This window comes from Cuculus canorus, chromosome 20 (genome assembly GCF_017976375.1).
Source record: "Cuculus canorus isolate bCucCan1 chromosome 20, bCucCan1.pri, whole genome shotgun sequence".
In the NCBI taxonomy this organism is placed as follows: domain Eukaryota; kingdom Metazoa; phylum Chordata; class Aves; order Cuculiformes; family Cuculidae; genus Cuculus; species Cuculus canorus.
Genome location: NC_071420.1, coordinates 10883122 through 10908819, shown reverse-complemented (window position 1 = coordinate 10908819; position 25698 = coordinate 10883122). Strand labels below are relative to the sequence as shown.

At 46.2% G+C, this 25698-nt stretch overlaps 1 protein-coding gene across 6 annotated transcripts in view; it reads left to right on the top strand.

Moving 5' to 3' along the window:
* The first annotated feature begins 811 nt into the window (after positions 1–811).
* The window catches only part of PITPNM3 (PITPNM family member 3), a 120938-nt gene continuing 96051 nt past the window's right edge, over positions 812–25698 (top strand). The window contains exons 1-2 of one of the 6 annotated variants that reach the window (XM_054084901.1): positions 16586–16705; positions 18443–18558. Coding sequence is in view for 3 of the 6 variants with exons in the window: in XM_054084900.1 (XP_053940875.1) it covers positions 16684–16705 (22 nt within the window). In the remaining 3 variants the exon portion in view is untranslated. Of the gene's footprint in view, positions 830–16534; positions 16706–18442; positions 18559–18936; positions 19061–25698 lie in introns of those variants that run through there. The other 5 variants (XM_054084904.1, XM_054084900.1, XM_054084899.1 and 2 more) reach the window with 5 other exon arrangements.

Here is a 25698-nt window from a genome sequence, read left to right as displayed (position 1 = left end):
CCCCCACCAGCCTGCCTGGGACTTCTGCCCATGGCCAAGAGCCCTGCTTGCGTTCAGTACACTCTTTGATCCTTGCCAAAGCTGTGCCACAGGTACAGCCCTGCCCCCCAGCCCCTGTTCCTCCAGACTCACTTGACCTCGGCTGCAACTTGTTGCTTTGTGTGGTCTGGTGATGCCTGGGCTATCAGTGAGACCTGTGACTGTCACCATCCCACCTTCCTTGGGTGCTATGGGACAGTGTCCTGTGGGCACCGTCACTCCCCAGCCTGTGCTGCGGGTACGCTCTGCTCCCGGCTTGCCCTCCTTCCTGATGGATAACCGGGGGTGTAGGGAGTAACGTAGTGAGGGGCGAGGCGTGACTCTGAAATCCTCTCTGAAAATCCTGAAGACAGGACTGCACATTTGCATTCTTGAGCAGCTCCTGCAGCTCCTGAAAACATGCGATCTACTCTGTAAATATTTAACTGTCGAAATTAAATTGGCGTGCTTCTGGGAGTGAGGTAGTTATGGCAACAGTGTTTGCTCTACCAGTGCTTTGGAGAGCTACCTTTTTCTACTAATGCTGGACCTAATTCAACTTCCATTAACGTCAATCTAAGAGCATAATTGTACTCCTTCCTTCTCTTTGGCTTGCATTGACTCTGGGTTACTTCTGGAGGGTAACTTTTTGCACACCCTGCTTCTCTGCTTTCCTTCCTCCAGGAAAAAGAGGAGCATTTTTTTTTTGAGAACTGATTCACCAGCAATAGGAAAAGGGGCTCTGCTTGTGATGTGCAGGTCAGTCAGTTATCAGCCAAATAGAAGATCTGCTTCAGTATCTCTCCTCAAGGTATGTCCTGGAAGAACATAATAGTTTTCAAGTTTATTCTTCCTCAGAAGACCCCACATTCTCTCCTGCAGCATGTGGGAAGCATTATTAGAGGTTGCACTGATGTTTTAGGATGATAGTCTGGTTTGAGAGAAAAGAAGCAGGTTTTGGTGGTCCCAACTGGTCGTTTATCTTGTTTCTTGTGCTTCACCAGTGTGTTGGTGCCTGCCTGTTGTCTCTTGCATAGCAGAGGCTGCTAAAAGGGTTGCCTCAGCTCATGCTGCTCTGAGCGCGTGGTGGGAAGCGCCCGACCACCGGAGCTCCTGACCGCTCCTACAGTGTTACTGTGGAACAGAGATCTGGCTGGTAGAACCGGCCTGAAATACCTCCCTGAGAGCAGCTGAAACAAATGCAAACCAGGATTTCATTTTAAAGTGCAGGCATCACCCTGCACAGAAGGAAATGTGAGCTAGTGTTCAAAGTTCAGTCCTTACTTCCACTCGTTTCGTTGAGAAACGGTCTTTCTTTACTGGTTGTTTTCTTTCTTCTTTTTGCTGTAGGAAGATGCCTCTTTTCAAGGAATAAACACAGTCACTGCTGCTAAGCAGTATGTTACAGTGAGTGATTTTAAATATGTTTAGGTTTTGGTTTTCAATGTTCTTTTAAGCAGCCCTCTGGTTTGCTTTTGGACGTGTGTAACTTTGAAAGAAATTATGTAGTCTTGGGTGTAAAAATTGCTGAATTCAGAGCTAATTCACGAGCTACGTGAGTTTTTCTTTCACTCAAATTCCTACTGCACCACATATTGTGCCCAGGGAGGGAGTTGAGTCACCTTCCCTGGAGGTGTTTAAGGGACCAGTGGATGAGGTACTGAGGGACATGGTGGGTCCCTTCCAACCAAGTGCTTCTATGATTCTATGATACATGTGTAAAATTCAGGTAGAGATTACAAATTTAATAAGCACAGAGTCTGGTCCCACGGCACCAAGGTTGCAGTCAGTGCTTTCCCTTTGCTCCCTTTTCCCTTGGTGGTGACCGGTCTTTTCAGCCTGGCTCTGCCAGAGCTGCACACACGACTAAGAGGGTCACCCTGGCAAACTGGGCTGGGTGATAGCACGGGTGATACCAGAGAGGGGCTGTTGCTGTGGCTAGTGGCTCAAGCGGCCAGGATAACACATCTCATAGTGGCCATGAGAAGACAAAAGCCCCGTTGTTCTGTGCCAGGAGCGAAGGAGCTGGGTGGCTTAGACTGGCCACACTACGTCACTCTGGTCTTGGCGTGTATGAGAAGGTAACTCAGGTGAAAATGTTGCAGCTCAGGACTGTGAGAGACTCTGTGCACAGTGTTTCCACCTTCCTCTGTAGAAGGCATTGCTGGAATACTTTGTACAGCTTTCCTAGCCTGAGTGCCAGCTGGAGGAGTGAGACTGGCCCCTGCTCCGAGCTCGGGTTTCTGGAGCAGGCCAGCTCTCTGGAGGTTACCGTAGGAAGACTTCCTATGGGGAACACATGGTGCACCAGGCTGTTAGATTAGTGTGAGAAGTGGGGAGGGAAGGATGCGAATAAGAGAATGAATTACATTAGAGTAGCTCTCAGTCGCGCTCAGTTAGCTGTTTAATATAGGAAGGAATGTTTTCTCAGGACTTAGATAATACAGATGATTCTTTTTGAATGGTACTTTGTATATCCTGGGAATTGTTACCTTCCCTTGTACACTAAGAACGTGCCCTCCACCCTCTGTTTGGTACCTGAAAGCTCTGTGAAACCAGAATTTGGATCGCTGGTGAGTTTTGAAGCTGCTTGCTAGTCCTTCGGACTCCCACTAAAATCAGCAGGGACTGAATGTCACTGGTGTCTGAATCCAGTTCCCGTAAGGATCTGTTTCAGTGTTATTTCTCATAACCCTATTTCACAAGCCTGACCCTGACTCAGCATACGTGGCTGAGGGTGGATGCAGTCCTGATCCCAAAGGGCTGGATCGGTGTGTAACAGCACCCCGTTGTAGAGGAATAAACCTGCAGGACTGAAAGCTGAGGGAAGCTCTCGCCTGCCAAGCCCTTTGGTTTATTTCAGCCTGGTCATTGTGTGATATAAATTGGCCTTATTACTTGTGGAAGATACAGGTGTGAGCTGGGAGAAGGACGAAGTGTGGGTGTCCCATAAAGAAGATGTTCTGCAGAAAGACTTAACGCTGATCTGTGTTACCTAATTAGAATTCCTTTGTTGCTGTCTCTTTTTAGAAAGGTTTTGGCTTCCTGTTTGTGCATGTGTCAGAGGTTAGGAAACAATAAGATTTAATAGGCTTGAAAGCAAGGAAAGGCTATAACTTAGGTAATTTTATGAGTGGAATGGCTGTCAATGGATTGCCCGTTCCACCAGGTGACAGCCGTTCATTATCCCTGTAGCTGTAAAAGCCCTTCAGCAGGGGCCTGTGTGGGATTGGTGACTACAGAGCCTCTCTAGGGGCTGCATTTGAACTGGAAATCGAAGGACAGCAAGAGATGCTGCTGTTTTGTGGCTGGTGGTTGGAGGTGGTGTGGCCGGGAAGGAGATGCCTGCCCCGTCCCCTGCACGGTGCCCTGCAGTGGTGGCAGCTTCAGGCTTCTCAGGGATGTGGGCTAACGTAGCAAAAGGCTGCTCCTCTGGCCCAGCTGAAGGTTGCTGTTAGGCTGTCAATAACTTGGCAAGGCCAATCCAGCACCATCTACTCTTTGCAGAGTAAACCCTGTGAGGGGACCTAGAATGGAATGGTGCCTTGTGCTCTGCTCGACCACTCAGGCACGTTGCCTTGGCTGTTTATACCTAACCTACCAGCTAGTGTCTCTCTGCGTGGGCAGGTTATTTGAAAGTAAATAGTGCAATGAAAACGAGAGGGGATTGGAAATGCCAGTGAGCTTGACCAGGAACACCAATGTCTCATTAGCGTGTCCCACCTGCTGATGGCCAAATGGAAAACTTGTTTCTGGTAGCGTGTCCTAACTCTGTTAGGGAGATTTCTTTTTCATATTGTTGTTGATTAGCTCTTCATTTATATTGATAGAAAAGATTACCCCAAGCTATTCAAAACGCCTTTGGAGTACACTCCCTCACTGAAGTGAAAGCAGCGCTGATCAGTTATCACTTAGTTACAGCCGTCTAAATTCTTGTTCTGTCTCTGAGCAAGTGGTCGTCAGTGAAGTTACCTTGATCAAACCAAACACAGAGCAAGAGGACAATTAGTCTTGATGAAGTCATGGGCAGAAAACACTGATTTTTTTTTTTTTTAAATTCAATTGCATTTCTTTTTGTGCTATCACCTCCTTTGTCTGCAGGGAAGTTTTTCTCAGCCTTCTAATGAGGAGAACAAAGCTTCAGGCATTTTACTTGCATCCACCTGATAGAAATTAAGCAATACCAAATTTCTGCAGGCTTTAACCTCTTTAGGGAATCTGAGTCTCGTTTATTTATTGCATTGATTTATTTTTTATGTTTGGCTATTACTTTCCTTCTGTGAGTCAAACATGAAAATAGCAATGTTATGAAGGTTCATGTCTGGGGAGCTGGTCTTTGATTGTTCCAGTGAATTATTAGTAGGGATGAGCTCCCGCAATTTCAGGAATTTAATGCTAAGCAGTTGTCAGGATTTGGCCTTCAATTTGGGGCAATCTGCAAAGAACCTGGTTTTCCTATTGTAAGTTCTATGGGCTGCACGGGCAGCTGTATGAAAGGTCGTTCACTGTTAAAGGATTTTCACCAGACTGTGAGTAACTCTAGGCTTGCTTTATTAACAACTCTGAGTTGTGCCATCATCTCAGTGAGTGGCAAAAACCCACACAAAATCATCAGATATTTATATACATTATACAATAGGTATTCTTTCTTCAAAAAGTTCTTGCTGGTTTTCCATGGTGTTTTTCTATGGGCTCTCAGTTCTCTGTTGTTCATTATTCTTCTTTAAAGCCCACCTTGATAATTCATCTCTGCTGTCTTGTTTCGGTTCTCCCTTGGAAGTGCTGCTTCATGTTTCTCTACTGATCATTAAAATCACTTACCTTCTTTCTTGAGACACTTAAATTTATTTGTTAAAACTTCTAAAGAAAACCTCAAGCAGTTCCACTAACTTATTCCTATATTTAATGTATGCCTATACTCAGAGTAGTTTAACCTTTTACTCATGAGTTATCATTAAATCAAATACCTGTTCTAGGGCTGACATTTCTTGCACAATCTGTTGATTCAGCTGGACAGGGCTTTAAACCAGCCATGGAAAGGGCTCTGCATAATTGAACAGTATTCTTATAACTGCCCTAAAGGTTACTCTCCCAACACTGGTTCTGATTATACTCTTAACACAATACTCTTTATCACAATCCACTAACAATAATATCTAAGTTTTACACTGATATATTCATCATACCTCCTTAATTTCCGTAGCCCTCGCTGCCAAAGTGTTTTCACTGGAACCATCATTCCTCTCCCAGGTTTGTCATTGTGGCTGAAATTCAAATGAAAGTTTTTGCTCTCTATAATTGTCTGTTGTCTTTCCATTGGGAAAAGAAGCTTGCTCTGAATATGAAACTAAGCAGCAGCAATAAATTAAGGTAAAGCTGCTGCTGCTGCTGCCTTCTGCACCGCCCCAGTCCCCATCCCTCCAGCTGCCCTGTCCCGCTCCTCAACCAGCCTGGGCATCGACGCTGAGGGAGATGCAGGCAAGCAGACGGGGGGGCAGGAAGGAGACAGGGAACAAGTCAAGTCCCTGTCCCCCTGACAAAAGGGGAAGGAAGAAAGAAAAGAGTGGTTTCTTCTGTTGTCGAGACTTCCAGCATGGATTTCTAACCACCTCAGGAGCACATGCTTAATGATGATTATATCAGCAGGAGGTGGCACCATCGGTGTCAGTTATTAATAAACCTCTCAAAATGCACACGCTGACTCTTTTTCTTTCTTCTTCCTCTTCCCTTTTTAACTTACTGTAGCAATTTCTGTCCGTTTTTGAGCTGCACAGAACAAAAAGTCCACAGTATAAATGAAACATAAATAGCACTGTTCAAATGGACCCAAACTGAGATGCTCAAGGGAGATCACGCTGGGCTATTCCATATAGAGAGCTCCTTAAGCTTCCACTGTCCTGAGATCTGTACAAACCAGAACTGTCTAAGTTGCAGGTTGCCCAGAGAATAATACAGCCCATCAAAGAAAAGTCAGCAGCTAGTGCGTTTGTTGCCTTTCTGAAATATGGCCTTTGCTTCTCCAGCAGCCCTCAATAGCCTCGGGGCTTGGGGGTGAAGGTGGGAATGGGGGGGATGCTCCTCTAAAATATGGGCTCCTAAGGTCCAGAGACTTTGCTTTCTGCTTTGTGACAAAGCTGCCGATGGCACATTTTGTCTCTGAATCTAAGCTCCAGTAAACTGCCTTCTAATACAGATTTCAATCCATTCCCTGAACGCGAAGAACATCCCGGAAAGTTTTTCAGTCTTGGACTTTACCTGCAGACACAGCCAGAACTCCCTGGAGCTGAGGTGAAAGTTGGTTACATTGCACCTGGTGGGTCTTACTGCAAAGGGGTTTCAACGTCAGTCCCAGACAGGACAGGGCTCTGGATCAGTGCCGGTGCTCCGGGAAAGAGACAATCGATCTGTTTTGGCTTGTGTATGTTTAGTCCTATGGGCAGTGCAGCACTGCCCTTTAGGCAGTGAGTTATTCAGAAGTAGAACAAGTGGAAGAGGCAAATCTCTGTCTGCTATGACCTTGTTGATGGGTTTAATTTTCCCCAAAACACCTGGAAAACACGAATGTCTGCTTAATGCACCTGACTTGTGCCAAAGGTAGGATGAATTGGGCTGTGGCAGGGAAGCAGGGGGGAAATATCTACAGTCCAGTAATGTTCTCTGAACACTCACCAGGGACTGGGACTCCAGAATGAAGACACTGTCGAAAAATTAGCTGAAACTCCTCTGTCATAGGTGTTCAAGGCCAGGTTGGATGAGGCTTTGAGCAACCTGATCCAGTGAAAAGTGCTGCTGCCCATGGCAGAGGGGGTTGGAGCTGGGTGATGTTTGAAGTCCCTTCCAACTCAAACCGTTCTATGAGTCTAGGCAGCATGTATTAGCAAAGCTCAGCCAGGGAAAGATTGATCTGCTGAACAGAAAAATTGTGTGAGCTGAACAAATCTCCACGTGCAGGCATGGAAAGAAAGCTTGCTGAAATATGCCACGTGCCCACAGAGCAGATACAAGTCTCCGGAACACCAAGTAGCGTTGTCCTTCCAATGCCCTGTGTCAGTGTCTTTTGGTTTGGATAATAAATATTCTTACTTTTCTATTTTGTTGGATGTTTAGGAAAGTGGGTAGGTTGGTAGGCTCAAGGTGTGTATTTGGAAACACTCTAACAATAGAAACACTCTAACAGTGGAAACACTAATAATGGAAAGTGGGTTTCTTAATCCTCTTAATAGCACTGTGGTGGCTTTTGCTGAGACAGGAACCTAACGGGATCTGATCCAGGGTTGGAGGGCACAATCCACAACTTCCTACCATGCTGATGAAGCTATGTCATCTCACTGCTGGTACCCAGTAGTGTTATTGCTAGTTGTTTCTCCAGAGGAAGCTGAGTCATTGTGCTTTCACTGCATCTCAGCTACATTATTGCATTGATTTATTTAAACAGACCCTCGAGACAATCTGCTTTACAAATATGAGCACCTTTAGCCACAGTTCGGCCATTCGTGTGCCAGTCCCCCCAGCTTTCTCCAGTTTCCCCAGTCTCTGACTTCTAGGGAAGTGCTGAGATTTTTCACACTCCTTTGCACAGCATTCTGTGACTTTGCCTACAGGTAGAAACTTTTTTTTTCACTCCTCTTACTAGAGACAAAGCGTGTATTGAGATAACCGGTCCCTGATATGTGATCTCGCTCTGTATGTATCAGCAGCATGATAATTGTCTTTTGGCAGGAAGCTGTGGATACCTTAGGAAGCTGTTTCCTGAAGTGAGAAATCTTCACCATCTAAACTGAATATCAGACAGCTTCTAAAGGAGGAAGAAGCTAGTAGTCTGGGAGTTATAGTAGGCGTGTTTTGCTTGCTTTAAGAGAAATATGAATAGGTACTTACTGGAAATATGAATAAGTCTAAAATTGTATTACAGGTGAGGAAATGCATCACTTGCCTATTACAGACTGGGGAAGAGAAGAGGTAGGCATAGAGCCACCCAGCATACACATAGGTGGCTGCGGGGTCAGTCTCTGGACTCAGTTTGGGACATCATGGGTTGACAGATAGGAAAAAAAGGGAATTTGGAGGAGGAATGAGTGCTGCATGAACTGAGAATATTTATACCTTCTGAATATGCAGCAAATGAAAAAAAAAATCTGAGTTTCTTTACCCTTGAATGTTTCTGAGAGCTGGTTCTGAATAACTTGGGCACCAGCAGAAACCAAGGTGCAAGTCCTGGGGTTAAAATGCCTTTTTAGGATCATCATGCATTTCCAGTTCATCTGATAGGATTTTCCAAACTGTTAACTCTCTAAACATGGTATAAAGCAACGTATGTGCTATTGTCAAGCTATAATGTCTGTTTATAGCTGGCAATAACTGGGTTATTGATTGCAATATACCTGTGGTAGTGGAGAACTTGGGGATAACTACACAAGTAGCTCCCTTGCTTCCTGCAGATGCTTTGCAGCCAGATAAGCTGTTTGTTACCACAGCTCTGTGGCAACTGGTACCCACCAGTGACAGTTTAGTCCCAGCCTTGCTGTGCCACTGAGTTTCTCAGCTGTGACAGTCACTAATTAGCAAGTTGGCCTCACTTAAGTCAAAGTGACATGGGTGACGTGGCAGGATGGTGTGAAAGTCTCCATCCTGCTGAATAGGGTAACTACAACTTCAGCTACTGTTCTTTCCCTGATTCCTTGGTTTCCTCTGCCTTACCCCACCCGCAGTACAACTGGAGCGTGAGCGCAGTTCATGCAGGTTTGTCTGTGCCATCCACCAGCCTGTCTGGGTGCCAGGAGCTGTGGACTAGCAGCAGAGTTTGGCCACTTTGCAGTATGGCTCCCAGAAGCAGGATGAGCAGCTTGCCCGAGCTGAGACTGGTCTGTGCCTGAGAAAGGCAGCGGAAGCTCAGGCTGGGTATGTCTGGGCAAACAGCTGCTGCACTGCAGAACGGGAATATTCCGTGGATCCTTCTAAAAATCCTGATATCGCGGTTTCTCCCTCTCCCCTTGGCGTTTCAGTTGGGAAACAGATGACTAAAAATAGCCTGCTATCTAAAGAACCCGGAGAGCTGTGCTGTCAGATTACTCCTTTAGCATTTAATTTTTGTTCTCCTGAATGCATCCTTTTTTTTTTTTTTTTCAATATCCACTCCTTCATTTATTGGAAAAAGAAAGGATCAAGCTGATATTCATCAACAAATCTTGCATTTATCATAGTCCTTCCTCCTGCTGATCTTTCCTGACGCTGCTCTGCTATGGACCAGCAATCAGGCTCTGCGAAGAAGGCTTCCTAGCAACGCATTAAGCTACTACAAAAATGTTTTTGAAGAAACAGGCTGCCTTTATGAAAAATAACATTGTGAAACTGATAGACTTTTCCATATGGAAAGAATAGATGCCCCGTGCTTATCCACCAGAACACACAGACTCCGCAATTTTATTGCTGCCTTCCTCTTTTTAATGGAAAGATCAGAAAGGGCTCAATAAAGCAGAGCAAATATAAGTAATGTTGGAGAACGTTGGTTATTCTTTGATGGTAGGTTACATTGGGGAGGCAAGAGAGGGCAAAATCTGAAGTATTCCATATCAGAGGAATGAGATGTCTAACCAGCAAGGTTAGAGTACAGGCAAACCAGTGTGTAGGCATAGCAGGGTTTAGCATTTGTTTTTAATCGGTAGATGCCAATTAATTTGGGCTTTTTCTGTGTGTCTGCAGCAAGATTAAAAAAAAGTACCTTTAAGTTTGCTTGTGTCTTCCTCCTTTCCCTCTCAGTGTGGTATATCCTGATTTTTGAGAGTGGAAAGGTTGAGAAACACGACCTGTATTCTAAGATTTTGAAAATTAAGACATTGCTCTCCTTTTCCAGCTTCCTCCCCTCCACTTGTCAAAATGTGGCAAAAAAATTCCCTAAATTGCCCTGAAATAACACGTAAAAGTACTATTGTATAAAAATACTATTCCTTTAAGTTTTGATTCATGGACTTCTGAACACTTGGGTTTCTTAACATGTGGATCTAACCTTCTGAAAATTTCTAATTTTACTGTCATTAGTGTGATTCTAGAGTGGACAGAGGAGCTGCTGCATCTATCTCCTTCTGCAGAACTATGAAAAGTATGACTGTATGGGTATGAAAAGTCATGACTGCATGGATATATTTGAATGTGGAAGCCTTACTACCAATACTGGAGAGCACTGGAATGAAAGTAGCATGTACGATTTCCCTTGCCTGCATTTAAGAAAGTCTCAGCCCTGACATTATTGATCAGCACAAGCCTGCTCTTGCTCTGATAGACCTTTAATTGGATAGGCTTTGGCTAGTGGGAAGACCGGAGGCAGGAGGAAAGAGCATCTTTCAGTTCTGAGCCAACAGCGAAGGAACAGATGAGTGGCTGCCTGGTCCAGGACTGAGCCTCCCTCAGCTCTTGCTCTGGCAGCGATTGCCAGCTGGCTTGGCCGTTAGCTCAACCCTGCTTCTCCTCAGAGCAAGACCTGTGATGCTGCCAAGAAGTTTTCATTGCCAGGTTCACATATTTGTCTGGCTGCCCTGTGTCTGTTGTGGACTTTGGAGAGCCAAGTGTCCAGCTTCAGCTGCAGAGCTGAGTAACCTTGGTGTCAGTCGGTGCAGCCTCAGTAATAAAGGCTGTATGACGCCTTTCTGGTATCTGGCATTAACCAGAGCTTGCGGCAACCTGGCAGCATCACAGCCACCTCACCAAGCCATGTACCTTCCTGCTGGACAATTCCCTGTACCTGAGAGGACCATAAAGCATGGGGAACACCTGCCCATCCATTGCTGTCTTCTGATATGCCTCTGGGGGTTAGGATTGTGTTCCCTTTGGGTTTTTTTTGCAGAATGTTCTCTCTTCTAAAGCGCTGGGTTCTGACAGAGCCCGTCTCTTTTTTTTTTATTATGGCTGTGGGTGACATATAAACAGTGCAGAGAGGCCTCTCAAACTATTTGAAGTTATGTTGCCAAGAGTTGCCATCTCAAGGCTTGTTCTTGGATCCTGGACAGCTTCTTTGGCTGTTTCGCTGGCATGAGCAGCCACAAAGCAGGTGTATCTGCTGCCAGAGAATTTCTCAGTCCTTCCAAGGAAAACAGCGTAGTGCAGCCCATTTCTAGTGGGTGGCTGACGTGCAATACTTGTCTGTGAGCTGCTCTACCACCTGCTGTTTTCTCTGACTCAGTGTGGTGTCTGCTCCTTAGAGCTGCCTCTCAAATTCTATGGTGACTTCAAGGAGGATATAGGAACGGAGCTTAAAGGGTTCTCCTGACCTTCACTGCTCCTTCTTTGTCAGCTGTTTTCCTCGAGTCCCACAACTGCTCATGGAACTGCACTCAACTTCACTCCGTCTTGAAATAAGCAACTATCTTCTCACTTTGGACAAGCAGCGTTGACTTGAGAGGACAGGTCTCCCATTTTCCTTATGTCCTCAACAGTCTCATGGCTTGGCTCTGGAAGCTGCTTGACTCAGATTGAACCTGGTGTCAGCAGCTACAACGCGATAGTGGCCAGGCTTGAATTCAGTCCTGGAGATGGTAACCAACCAGTCAGCTCTCAGCTGAGCTGCCTGGGCCTCGAGTGCATGGCAAGAGCAACCTTCCTTGCCCAGTTTGGGCAGTTTTGGGTCATTAGGTGGGCAGATATTTCCACTGGAGGCAATAGCATCAGTTGGTAGCATTCTTCCCTGAGCTCCCATCTCAGGTTGCCTCTAACACATGGCACTGCCTGTTGTGTTGATCTTTTTCTGCATGAATTATGCAAACCGTGTTTTGTACAAGGTTTGATTTCTATAATTAGACACCTTGCAACACCAGAAAACCTAGTAATGACAGGGAGCAGCCTTTGTCAGTATCTTTGCCTTGAGAGGAGTTTCTCTGCTGTATTGTAAGGAAAAGAACTTGCGTCACCAGTAAAAGAGAACGCGTTCAGGATTTGGAATTGGATTCTCTTCTCAACAGGTACCTGGATATATAAATATCTATGAAGGCATTCCAGCTCCGGCCATTGCCTGCCTTAGTATATTTTTCTTACGTTATTATTTGGCTATGACTCTTGTGAAGGTTCTACATGTCCTCTGTAATGCAGGAAAAAAAAAAAACAACTGTGCCTTTATGTACCAAAAGGACTTAGTTGAAATCTCTGAAGCTTTTGCAAGTTTTTAGGAGAAAGAAAAAAATTCTGGAGGTTTATGTTGTCAAGGGCTGGCAGTTGTCTGCTTTCAGCGTTCAGGACAATGTAAATTAATCTCTTCCCTCGAGGGAGGGAGGTGTTGTGGTTCTTACTGCCTTCAAAGGCTGCGGTTAACTGCCTGCTCAAGCAACCCTGCCAAGGGAAAGCCTTTTTTTGTCAGTCACTGCATCCAGCCCAGTACAAAAGAGCCGTTAAGGATGAGTGTGTGTTGGAATAACTGTGCTTACGCTTTCTTATGTCCAGAGCTATTGTTCAAAGGTCTAATTTCTTTTTACTCCCTTGGGGGAGAATGGTGGGTGGGGAGGCGGCACATCTGCAATGACTCCTAGATGATGGAATCTGAGGCAGAGAAGATGAAGAAGCTGCTTTGTGAAGCATTTTCTGCCAATACAGTTTGCTGGTATGATTTTCATTAAAATAATGGATGGGACACCTGTTGAAGGTGGTTACAGTTTCTGTTCAGATTACAAACCAATCCTTTTTGAACTAGTGTCCAATCCAATCTTCTTAAAATAATGGGTGCGGCACCTGTTGAAGGTGGTTCCAACTTATGTTCAGACTACAAACCAATCCTTTTAAACTAGTGTCCGATGCCAATCCAATCTTCTTAAAACAATGGGTGCGGCACCTGTTGAAGGTGGTTCCAGCTTATGTTCAGACTACAAACCAATCCTTTTAAACTAGTGTCCGATGCCAATCCAATCTTCTTTCAGTGGCTGAGTCAGAATCTGATTTTAAAGTGTGTTTTCAAAGAAGCACAACCATAACTTTCATTAAAGGCAAAGATTGCTCTTACATGTTATTTGGGGTCTACTTTCTTTGAGCAAAGGAGTGCAGGGAAGAGATAGGTGAGCTGGCAGGACAAAGCAGTGTCTGTCAAACTGATTTGGCAGTGATGTCTCCTGACCCAAGTTCTGACCTTTGCCTACTACCATAAACACATGTACCATAAATTCCATAAATATAGTAGCTTGCGATGTCTCTTGTAGTGTGCTGTCACTGTAAAGTTGCTCTTTGTGATCTAAGTTGAAAGGACTTGTTTAATGAAGAATGTCTCATGGGAGTCTCCTTGGTTATTTCCTACCTGGAAAGAAAGTTCTTCCAAGCCCTAGAAAAAATTCTCATTCAAAATTCTGTTCAGAGGAGTATAAGAATCCAGTTTGTTGTGCCTCTGACATGGTAGCTGACATGGATAGTGTTAGCCTGACACTTCTCAGAAGCTACTCTGGTTCATTCCCATTACTTCGATGAACCTGCTTCACGGCAGTTGGATTGGGTGAATCCAACCTAGAAACTGCTTCTTGCTGCTTGTTCTTTTGCGTGCTCAGGCTAAATGCAAATATGGGAAGGCTGAAGACTTTTTGAAAGGCTGCAGTGCAAGCAGATCCATGTCTAGCCTGTAATGATTGTTTTCTTGAATGCGCATCACTGACACTCTTCCTAGCATTTGCCTTCAGTATTGGTAGGTTTCTTGAAATAATGCTGATGTGAGGCATTAAGTCTTGTGCTGGGCTTCTGCATAGGTAACAGCCTCAGCTTTGAAAATGAGATTAAATTATGCCTTTGTGTATGCCAGCTTTGTGGATTTCAGAGATATTGCACTGTCGTAGCAGAGAGCGAAGCTTAATGCACATTTGCCCTTGATGAATAGCAAGGAGAAGACAATTCCTGTGTGTCTGTCACTTCCTTGCATGCTGTTGTCATGATAGCCTTCACAATAAATTGCAGATGGCTTTGTTGTACGTTTGTGACGGCTTTGGGTAATCACAAGTTTTTGTCGTGCATTGGGTAATCATGCATCACATCTGAACAAGATAGAGGCTGTTTGGAAAGTACTGCAACTTTCACTGTAGGAACCAGCAGAGAGTAGGGAACTCGCTGCCTTTCAGATATTTCCCCTGAGCCAGTGCTGCCACCAGAGCCAGGAATATATCCACAGCCTTTCCCTAGGATTGCTTTATATGGTGTCTCAGTGACACTGTAGCATGTCTGGGGAAGCAATCGTGGTCAAATCATTTAAGTGGAACTTCACGTGAAATAGCGGCGGCAGCGTGGCTCAATGCCAAACGTTCCAGCACGGAGCACTGTCACCCATCGCCAGGGAAGGTGAATTATAGCTGGTTTACTTGGAGCGGGCTCTGAGGCTGCAAATTGGCAGGAGCTGTGGCCATTCCACTTAAGCCTGAAACAAAACCACTTAACTCACTCTGTTCTCAAGGGTATTGGCCATGGCTCCTTGCATGAACTGCTCAGCAACACCCAGAGCACATCAGGTATTTCTTTTTCTACCTATCAAGTTGGTACTGGCACAGAGACCATGAGTTGCTTCAGGACTTGGTTATATTGTGTTTGCTTGGCTCTTTAATTGTAGGCTTCCTTGGGCAAACCTTTTGTTTACTGTGCATTACTTGGTGATGTTCTGACATGCTGTACATAAAATATAACCCCTCACAGGCTGCCTGCCTGCCTCCTCCCATTGTTCCCACAAGATAAGCTGCAATTTAAGAGGCTTTTTAAGGTGAGTTTCTCCCAGTTCTTGGGAGAGCTGAAGGAGCTGGCTACTCTACTTTTTTCCTTGATGGTATTAGAGAAATGCTGCCAGTGGGGCTCTTGAAGGGGGAGGAAGCAAGTCTGGCCCTGAAAGTTCCCTAGTTCAACTCTTAGCAGAGCGGCTGGCTGTTTGCTGACAGTTGATGGAAAGGGCAGTGTCTCACAGCCATTCAGCCACTGCATCAACACGGGGCTTGGCAACAGCCGAAGGACTTTTCATAGAATCATAGATCACTAAGGCTGGAAAAGACCTCTGAGATCATCAGGTTCAACCATCAGCCCAACACTACCATGCTTATTAAACCATATCCTGAAGTGCAGTATCACCAAGCTTTTTGAACCCCTTCAGAGACGGTGACTCCACCGCTGCCCTGGGCAGCCTGTGCCAGTGCTTCACCACTCTGTCTGTAAAGAAATTTTTCCTGATGTCCAATCTAAACCTCCCCTGGCACAACTTGAGGCCATTTCCTCGCATCTTCTCATCTATCGCTTGGGAGAAAAGACCAGCACCCACCTCTCTACAACATCCTTTCAAGTAGTTGCAGGCAGTGATAAACAACCCCAGTGCTCTCAGCCACTCCTTGTGAGACTTGTTCTCCAGCCCCTTCTCTAGGTTCTCTGGATGCACTCCAGCACCTCCAAGTCCTTCTTGTAGTGAGGGGCCCAAAACTGAACCCAGGATTCAAGCTGCAGCCTCACCAGTGCTGAGTAGAGAGGCAGAATCACTTCCTTGGTCCTGCTGGCCACATTTGTTACTGATACAAGCCATGATGCTTGTTGTGTCCCAAGTACAGCACCTGACACTTGGCCTTCTTGAGCATCATTCTATTTGTCGCAGCCCATGGATCCAGCCTGTTCAGATCCCTTTGGAGCATCCCTACCCTCAAGCAGATCAAGCCTTCCTCCCAGCTTAATGTTGTCCTTGAACTTACTAAGGGTACATTCAATCCCTTCATCTGGGTCATCAATAATGATATTCAACAGAACTGGGCTGGATTGAAACAAGACTGGACTGGAACAGAACTGGGTTGGAACAGGACTGGACTGGACCAGAACTGGAACAGAGTAGAATTGAGTTGCAACAGAACTGGAACAGAACAGGACTGGACTGGAACAGAACTGGGCTGGAATGGAACAGAATTGGCTTGGAACAGAACAGGACTGGGTTGGATCAGAACTGGATTAGAACAAAACTGGTCTGGAACAGAACCGGAACAGAAAAGGACCAGGCTGGAACAGGACTGGTCTGGAATTAGACTGGACTGCAATAGAACTGGGTTAGAACAGGACTAGACTGGGCTGGAACATAGAATCGTAGAATCACAAGGTTGGGAGAGACCTCTTGGATCATTGAGTCCAACCATTCCTGTCTGCCACTAAACCCTGTCCCTGAGCACCTCATCTACGCGTCTTTTAAACCCCTCCGGGGATGGTGACTCCACCCCCTCCCTGGGCAGCCTCTGACAGGGCCCCATGACCCTTTCTGTGAAACATTATTCTGATATCCAGCCTGACCCTCCCCTGGCAGAGCTTGAGGCCATTGCCCCTTGTCCTGTCCTCTGTCACTGGGGAGAAGAGTTCTGATCCAGGACTGGGCTGGATCAGAACTGGAACAGAACAAAACTGGGCTGGAATCAAACAGGACTGGAACAGAAGTGGGTTAGAACAGGACCGCGCTGGGTCAGGACTAGGCTGGGCAGGAACGGGACCGGGCTGGAACGGGACTGGGCTGGCTGAGGGCTGGCTCAGCCCCGGCTCGGCCCCGGTCCGGTCGGTCCCCTCTCACGGCGGCTGCGCCGGGCGGGGGCTCCCGGTGGCTCCTGGCGGGGGCTCCGCGCGCTCCCGGCGGCTCCTGGCGGGGGCTCCGCGCGCTCCCGGCGCGTCCCCGCAGGCCCCGCGCGGGCAGATGGGGCTGCGGGCGCCGGCGCTGAGGCGATGGCGAAGGCTCCGCGCGCAGGTGAGACACAGAGCCCGAGCGGCCCCGGCAGCCCGCAGCTCTCCCGGCTCCCCTGCCCGGGATTCCTTTCCCGGTTTCCCTACCCGACCGCCTCCCGGCTCCCCTCCCCGGCTCCTTCGCTCCCGTTCTCCTGCTCTCCTGCTCCCCAGCTCTCCGCCCCAGCTCCCGTGCCCGGCTCTCCTGCTCTCCTGCCCCAGCATTCCAGCCCAGCTCCCTTGCCCCGGCTCCCCAGCTCCCCTACCCGGCTCTCCGGTTCTCCTGCCCCGGCTCCCCCTCTCCCCTGCCCCGACTCCCCGGTTTCCAGCTCCCCTCCTCCTGCCCCCGCTCCCCTGCCCCGGCTCTCCGGCTCCCCTGCCCCGGCTCCCTTTGCCCCGGTTCCCCTGCCCCGGCTCCCCATCTCCCCCTCTCCCCTGCCCCATCTCCCTCTCTCCCCTGCCCCATCTCCCCGGCTCCCCTGCGGTGCCAGCCCCACACCAGTGCCAGTCCTACTCCTGTGCTCACTGCAGGAGCATTTTCCCTCTGGGATGCACGCGGACCCCGTGGGTTTTGGTGCTCGAGGCCTCGTGGTGCCGTGGCCGGATGCTTGCAGGGCTGAGTGGAACCTGCCTGGTGTCTCGGGCCAGTGCGTGTCACAGCTCTGCACTGCACTGTAACGTTGGTTGGGCTCAACCCAAAGTTCTTGCCCAGCAGTGGTCTGTTTTGGTTTTTTTTTTTATTATTATTCACCCAAAATGCATGTGGGTTGGTGGCAGCCCAGAGAGAGAGCGCTCAGGAGCAGGAGAGCAGCAGTAGTTGCAAGATGCAGATGTAGTATTGAACTAAATGGTTGTGTTCTGTCTTTGGAAGGTGAAGAAATAATCAAATGGGGAAAAGTTGTTGTTTCATTGTCATCAATTTGCTTTTAACTTTGATGGGAAAATAAGGGAGCATTGCTTTCACTTTCAGTGGTACTTGAGTAAGGCAGCCTGCAGACAGAGCTGCCTTCTGCACACCCAACTCTGCGCTCGGATTTTAAAGGATGCTGCGTCTCTGGGATGGGATTCCACTCAAAACAAGGTTCCTGATATCAGCTTTATGATGTTGTCACTCCTTCTTACTGTAAAGGAAAGCAAGAATTGACCATTCATAATGGAGCTCTGGCAGGGGTTAGGAGCAGGGGGAATGTGATGCTTTTATGCACAGAGCCTACTTAGTGTATCGTGGTATCTCAGAATCATAGAATGGTTTGGGTTGTAAGGGACCTCAGAGATCATCCACTTCTGACCTTCTTGCCATGGGCGGGGACACCTTCCACTGGGTCAGGTTGTTCATAGCCTCATCCAGCCTGGCCTTGAACATCTCCAGGGGTGGGGCAGACACAACTTCAACACTTATCAACAAGAGCTGGAATACATACAGATACAGAAATGTTGTGATTGTTTTGCTTGTGCCGTGCAGCCCCTGCTAGTGCTGTAGACTTGCCATAAATACAAAGATGGTCATTCTAGTAGCCATGAAATCTACTGCTCGACCACTGTTGAATGATGTACTTATAAAGGGTTTTTAGAGGTGGTCAACTCAACTAAATTGAGAAGCCAGATCTCACCTAGTGGATTCTAGCTCTTAGGTGCTTGGAATAATCCCTGTGCAGAAATGCTTGGACATTTGCAGGACTGTAGGTTGCAGATCACTACCTGACAGGTCTCTGTGGGGGTGGTGTAGTATCTGCTCTTCATCTCCTACTTCATTTTTTAACAGGCAGCAGTGACTCAAAAATGCCAGATCCTCTTCAGAAAGCCAAAATCTCTGCACTGTGAAAGTAGAGTCTTTCAGATGTGATGCAGGCAGTCCACCTACAGTCGTTGCAGGAAAAGGTTAGAGAATATTCATATCTTCTCTGGTTTTGGGGAGTGAGTTTGGAGGAGGTGGTGATAGTGCTGAGAGGGAGGGTGAGGTTAATTTCTGCTGTGAGGAAGCTGGCATCTGAAGCATCAAGAAATGGCTCTAAGAGATGCACTATGTTTACCGGAAAGCTTGAGCTAGGATTTGGAGCCTGAACTCCTCTTTCTGTTCCTCCACCTCACCAGTAATCCCATAAGGTGTAAGACTGGAAATGTCACTGGTACCTTAAAATAGGGGCTTAAAGGCTTGTGTGGCTCGGTTTCTTGATTTGTTTCCTGTACTCAATAAGCAAATATATGCCTGTCCTTACCATCTGCTGCGGAACTGCCGGATGAAGGATGTACAGAGTAGGTAACCAGGGACTTGTCATTGCTGAATTGCTATGAGATGAAAGACACCGAGTGAGGAGTGGAAGAGAGGAGTTGGTTATATTGGATGCTTCTGTCCGCACTGGTGTCTGAACTGGACCTCCAGGTAGCTCTTTCACTTGACTTATTGCTAAGGGAACCTGCATTTTGTGTGGACATTTTTGTACCAGGACCCCTCTCAGAGCGGGCATTGTAACATCACTTCTCTGGGCTGCAGCTTGTCTGACAAACTTTGTTCATTCTGAGACCCAGTATGCTTTATTGCTGTTTCAGGATTACCTTTCTTCTCCTTTTCCTCCATGTACATGCTCCTGACTTTGTCCCTTTCCTCTTGCTGCCTCTTAAACCAAGAACTTCCACTTAGTGCTCGTCCTCAAGGCTCCCACTTCTGTCCCTTTTAACTTTTCCTCTCCTATCGTCTTTCTGAAGTGCCAGCCGGGCTTCCAGGTCTGCGATTCACAAGACTGGAAGCATATACACATTCTGCAGGGCAGGATTCAGCCTATACTTGGAGTACTGCAGGTTCGTGAATGGAGGTATTGATTTGATAATCTAGTGGCTTGCTGCCAAGAGTAAGAGAAAACTTGAGTGTTTCCACCTCTTCCCCATGGCAGCTTCCACATTTCCACAGCTCTTCTGCAATCTAGGTCTGGGAACCAAACAGGTGGAAAACTCTTCATTTTCTTAAATGTTTTAAATTAAATGCCTTAAATTTAGTTTGTGTTTTGCTGGTTTTACAGTCCTTACCTGCTCAGCTGCAGGGTTGGGTGATCACCTGCCCTGGCGGGAAGAAGGAAACGGGATCACGTCCTTTATAAGTAGCTACCAGCGAGGCTGGCAGATGGCTCTCCACTCCTGCATTGGCCTCCCGCTCCCTTACTTGCCTTCCTGCTCTGGATCCCTGATTTCCTCCCCCTCTGCCTGCCTCTCTTGTGTTTTCCTCCTCCTCTCTCCCTTGGGGCTCCCCATCTTCCTCTGGCATTGTGCGTTCTCCTTGGCTTCTTGTTCCCCTTCAGCCTCCCCATGGCCAGCCCCTGTCCTGGTGGCTTTGCACCGGGCTCTCCCCTGCTGCCTTTGGCCTCCTCCTCTCTCCTCCTCAGCCCACCCCTCCTGCTTCCCCTTGCTCTCAGCCTCCATCTCTCTCATCAGGTTCACTTTATTTTCCTCCTCTCTGCCAAATATCAGATTGTCTTTCTTTATTTTCCTCCTCTCCGCCAACTATCTGCCGTCCTGCTTTCTTCTCTGAGTGCTTTTCCCCTTGGCCTCATGTGCGCTCTCTCTTGCCTCCAGCTTTTATTTTTCCTCCCTCTCCCCCTGTGGTGAGAGGCCAGAGGATGAGCTCTCCCTCTTTGGCCTCACACTTCTGTAGGCTTCCCACTCCCTCTCCCATCCCCTTCCACTTGCAGTAGGTTTAATTTCAATTTCAACCCATTTCCTTTTGGTTCCAGTCCCTGCTACAGATTCATTGTGTGACTTTGGATGAATTCTGTGTGTCCCTGCTGCCAGTCATGGCATATATGGTACTTCTTCCCTGGTGGTCTGTGCCAGGTGAGGGCTTACTGTAGTTTGCCCTCTGGAGTAGTTGGAGGGAGGATCAGCATCTCTCTGCCTTGCCTGAGCTCCTGGGTCTGAGGAGTGCCTTTTCACACCTTTTAAAAGTCCATCTTCAATTTTACACTTGCCAAAGAAGAAATTAAACATAACTAGAAAATAACAGTGGGTAATTTTGGCCTCCAATAAGTCCTAACTGCGTAGTCACTAGGTAACACTGTGTGGGCAGCTCAGTTAAATCACTTAATGGGTAGGCAGGAAGCATCTGAAACCAGCAGAACAGAAAGAAGTATTATTATGCAGCAGCAGTCAATGGCAACAGCAAAGGTCATTCCTTCTACCCAGCATCTCTTTCCAAATGGAAAAATGACTTGTGCTTTTTTAACTTTATTAAGGAAACCTCTGAATTCAGAACCATCACAGTTCTAAAACAAGTTTTGACAAGCAGAAATGTTTTAATCTGTGTAGCAGAAACTAGGTTTTATTTTTTATTGAGATCAATTCAGTCTTCAATAGTTTACTTTGTAAAAGGCTGAGTTTTCAGTAGTTATAAGAACATTGTGTGTTACTCTGTCTCTATGAATTGGGTTGGTGTGGTAGTATTCAGGAGCGCTGTTTTATGGTCTCCTGACTGTTTCATTTCTTTCTGTCTAGGCTTGGTTGCAAAATGCTTATTACCAAGAAAAAGATGTGGCAAAATGCTGTGCCTGCTGCAAAGCTTGAAATCTGTAATGTTATGACAGTGACGTGAATCGTATTGAATTAATTTTGCAGGAAAGCCCCCTGCTGTAATCGCATCCAGTGAAAACTGCTGTTCTTATCCCAGGCTGCATCTTCTGGTACAAGCACTCCTGAGCCTGGCGAGTCCGTTGGACTAGCCCGGTACCCTGGTGATGCTGCCAGCGCACACACGGGGATGGTAGGACCAGCATTCAGATCAGCCTGCTTGTTTTCCATCTGTCCATTTCTTTCCATCTGTCTGAGAGGGTAACCATTGACTCGTGTGGTGTTAAGGAGAAGAGGGCCTTCAGGAGGTGCTGGATTGAGTCTTAAACTGATGCTTCTGAACCGCGCCTACTGTTCTGCCCTCTCACAAGCATGCCTGAGGTATAAAATTACTGTTTCATTCCCATAGTGTTTGCGCTGATCCTGCTGGTGAAGTTCTGCTGTAAACAGAGTCGTCGTTTTCCTTTTCAGCTGCAGTCAGTGGTTTTAAAAGCTCATTCGGGCTAAGGAGAAGGCAGAACCAGTGAAGAAAGATAACGTGGCTGTGGTTTTACAGCAGCGCTGGGCTTACTTCCCAATGCATTTGTGAAAATACTTTTCAACTTGGTAGATCCAATGGCAAAGCCCTGTGTCTCTCGTAACGTGTGCTGTCTGCACAGGACATTGTCTCTGCAAACTTCCCTTTTACAGAAGGTATCACTGTGCTCTGCACATTTTATCTCTGCGTGTATGGCACCAAAAGATCTGGGGCCTCCCAGGTGCGGTGTTGGTTTATTCTAAGTCAGAGGTGATGCCACTTACTGGAACAGAATAAGTAGATCCCTTTTCTTTTTCCTGACCTGATAAGCATTTTGAATATGATCTTTGCATAACAAGTAATATCAAACCAACATTTTGGTGCTGGTAGCAGAGCATGTGGAATAATTGAGTGGCAATGGTGAACCATTCTGTCTTAGAATTCTTGGGACTTAGAGGATGAGTGGGTTTTGGACATCAGGCCTTTTCAGATGATAAAGGAAAGTGGTTAAGTTAATGTCTGGAATTGGCAGCAATACCTATTCAATTTTCAAAGTAAGATCTTTGTTTCTTAAAGTGCTTTTCAAAGCCTCTTAGGCCTTACTTAGCTTCTTGTCTGTTTTTTGTGCTTTCATGTCCATAGTTCTGAGAATGTTGCCTACAGACCAGTAGGGTCACTTTAACTGCTCTTGTGGGTTTTTTTCCTCTCTGCTAGAAACACTGTTGGATCACACAGAATGAAGAGCACTCCTGCACTGCTTACTTGTCATATTACTGCCAGTCTGCTTTATTTCTTAAGACAAACAAACAAACAAAGACACTTTTAGAAGGAATTTGGGTTTATGCTTTCTGACTAGGAGAAACTAGACCAACTTCTTCTCTTATATACACTTTTCACTGTTGATTTCAGCAGGATAATTTGCTCATGAAACTATGAAAAAAAGAGCTCTGCTGGTGTTTATGGGTGAAAGTGGAAACTGCCTTTCTGATGGCTGTTTTGCTACTTATGCCTATTTGTGGAACATCTCAGAGACTGCATGGTCATAGTTGTTTTTTTCTTCTTTGCATGGATAGCATTAGAAGCTGCTGATGCACGAGTGGGAGCTATTTCCTCAGCAGTTTACTGGAACTGTATGCAGGCACTGAACACTGAGGATGAAATTTGCCTTGCACCTAAACTGGGATGACACCTACAGAGGGACAGTCTGACTTGCCCTCAAATGGGTGTCATATAATAGGACATGGAACTATTTCTGCAGTAATTCTTCTCAAGTTAGATCCTGGATGTTCCTGGGGAGAGGATTTTCTTTTTTTTTTTTTTTTGTTCTTATAAATGAGGGTCAGAACTACTAAACATTCTTTAGGGATAAGTTTAGGTGTTCATTCAAGCGTGGGCTCCGTTAGCTGTTTTACTGCCTATAACAAGAGGATGCAAATGATTGCATCTGCTGCTATTGCCCTCGTGGAAGCAACTGCTGGTGTAGGACACAGATTTCAGTTGTGATCCTGATTTATACATCTTAGTGCTAAGGAAATCACTATCCAACATGAGTAAATTGGCTAATGAGCATACTATAAATCTAAAAATCTTACTTGAACTGATTCATTTTTCAACAACATTCCACAATGACTTTGCTTTTAATTAGCAACTTATTATATAATGAGAGCTACTGTGAGGCTGGGGTGTATGGTGAAATGTGGTGAGTCACAAACCAGATCTAGTGTGTCCTTGATGTGGAACATTGTCTTCTGTAGGTCCTTCAAGAGTTGTCTTCATGTTATAGTGTCAGCCATATGGAAATTAAGATATTAAATGGTTTAGTGCAGGGAAAATCCAGAGAATGCTTGTCAAAGTTGAGTTTTACTCATGTATCACATCACCTCATCTCACGTCAGCAGATTACAGATGCAGCAAAGTACCGCTGGAATTCCAGCTGTTCTTTGTTGAAGGAAAAAAGCAATACTTTTTTACAGAAGAAAATCACTGATTGTAATCTTAATTGCAATTAATTACTGCTAGCTTAACTAGAGAACTCTGCTTCTGAGCATGGTGCTGTGTGTGGCTCTGCTTTTGTCTTCTCCCTGCTGTTAGTGTGGCCCTGTGTGCAGGGCAAGCCCCCAGTTGGCTCCCTCTGCAAGAGGTACGTGCAGCAACCTGCAGCGCTACACGAAAGAGAAGAGCTTCAGTAGGACACTTTGCTTCTGCTTCTCATAGAAGAAAAGCACCTCTGCATTTCTGTGAACTCTCCTTCTGCCACTTGGGAATGTGCCCCTTGTGTCCCATTGTCGGTTTGTCACGTTGCTGTGGGAACTGCTGTGTGTGCTTCTATTTCAACTGTTGTGGCTGGCAAATTAGTGATGTAGTTGGTTTCTGGTAAAGGCATTGCATTGCTGCATGGTTCTGTCCTCGAAAATTGTGATACTGAACAAATGAAAGGAAATGCAAGTTGCTGCTCTGCTTGCAGAAATTGCTGAAGTCTGGCTGCTAAGGATCAGTCAACAAATCTGATAAAGTTTGCTGACGTGGAAGCATCGAGCGTTGTTACCGAGGAGTTAGCCAGTGTTTTGGAGTAAGGCTGGTCTTTTCGTTCTCTGAAACAAAATAATATAATGAAATACGCAGCAGTTGACACTGTAAATCAAATCAGTGAGTCCAAGCCATGCCAGTGTCTAATGCAATCAAGAAATGTTAATAGAGTTCTATTAAGGTGGCTAATGCTCCTCTGTTGGCAGAGAAGGAAGCAGACTCAATAAGACTCGTGTGTTAGGGCGATGCAATGCAGTCCAACCAGCAAATAAATGTAGCTGTGAAGAACTGCTGCAGTGAACTTACGCAGCCTCGTGCTGCTGACTGTGCCTATGTTTAAGCTGCTTCTAAATCTAGAAGCATTCCTAGTGCAATATAATAAAACTGATGCTCCCAAGGGCTTTTCTCATAGCCAGAATTTACGCCTGGAGATTTGTGACACTTTTCCCTGCCCTCCCTTCACATTCTGCATCACACTCCAAGGTCACTGGAAGCATGAGCTTTCTCTGTGGGGCCAGCACCTCTACTGATTTCCAGCCAGGCTAGTGGCAGTTCTTCTCCAGGGAGTTGTTGTTTTCTTTGGAGTACTTGTGAAGTCTTTACAGTTTTATGTTTATATAGCCTTCTTCCTTCCCAGGAAATTCTCATGACTGGAATGGAAAGCTTTTTATTCTGGCAAAAAAGCAGCAGTCCCTGCAAGGCTGTTATTCAGCCACAAGTGCCTTCAACTTTACGTTATTCATCAGGAGATACTTCATATGGATTAAACAACACTAGAATGGTGTTACTTAGGGAGGTGCTCATGGTGGTTTGAATTTAAGTTGGAAATATTAGTGCAACCACTGACATTTTTTTCCCTGGGGTGAGGTGTGTTTATGTTTACTTCAATTTTTCATAGGCAGCGTTCTGTGCTTGAGTGCCTTAAAGCTGTAATGCCAGCATTTTCCATGGCTAAGGGAAATGGCAGGTTCCACTTTTGGATAGGGCCTTACTTCCATGTATGAAACATTCCTCGAAGCCACTGCATACAACACTGAGGATGTACAAACCTGGGAAATGAGCAGCTTTCCATGCTCTGCTACTGCTTGTAAGTATAAATTACTAGTGAAATTTAAAAGTGAATAGATTTGAAGAGCAGCTTTGAATGTCTCACACCTCCAGGACAGTAATAATGAGATAAAGCAAATGACCTGGAACGCCTTAGAGCTGTTTTACCTGTGGGTCATGCATCTTGCGGCACTGTGGTGCTGACACTAAAATGGCAGTGCTGCTGCATTTGTTTTTTTTTTCCCATGTTTTAATGCTTTTAGACTTTTGAAAGGTTTCTTTGTTGTTTAAATCTGTACCGTGCACTTTCATGAAAGCCTCTGTAGGCAGGTGTCACAACTTCCATGCCTGTGCTGTGCAGATGATAGTTCTCTTGA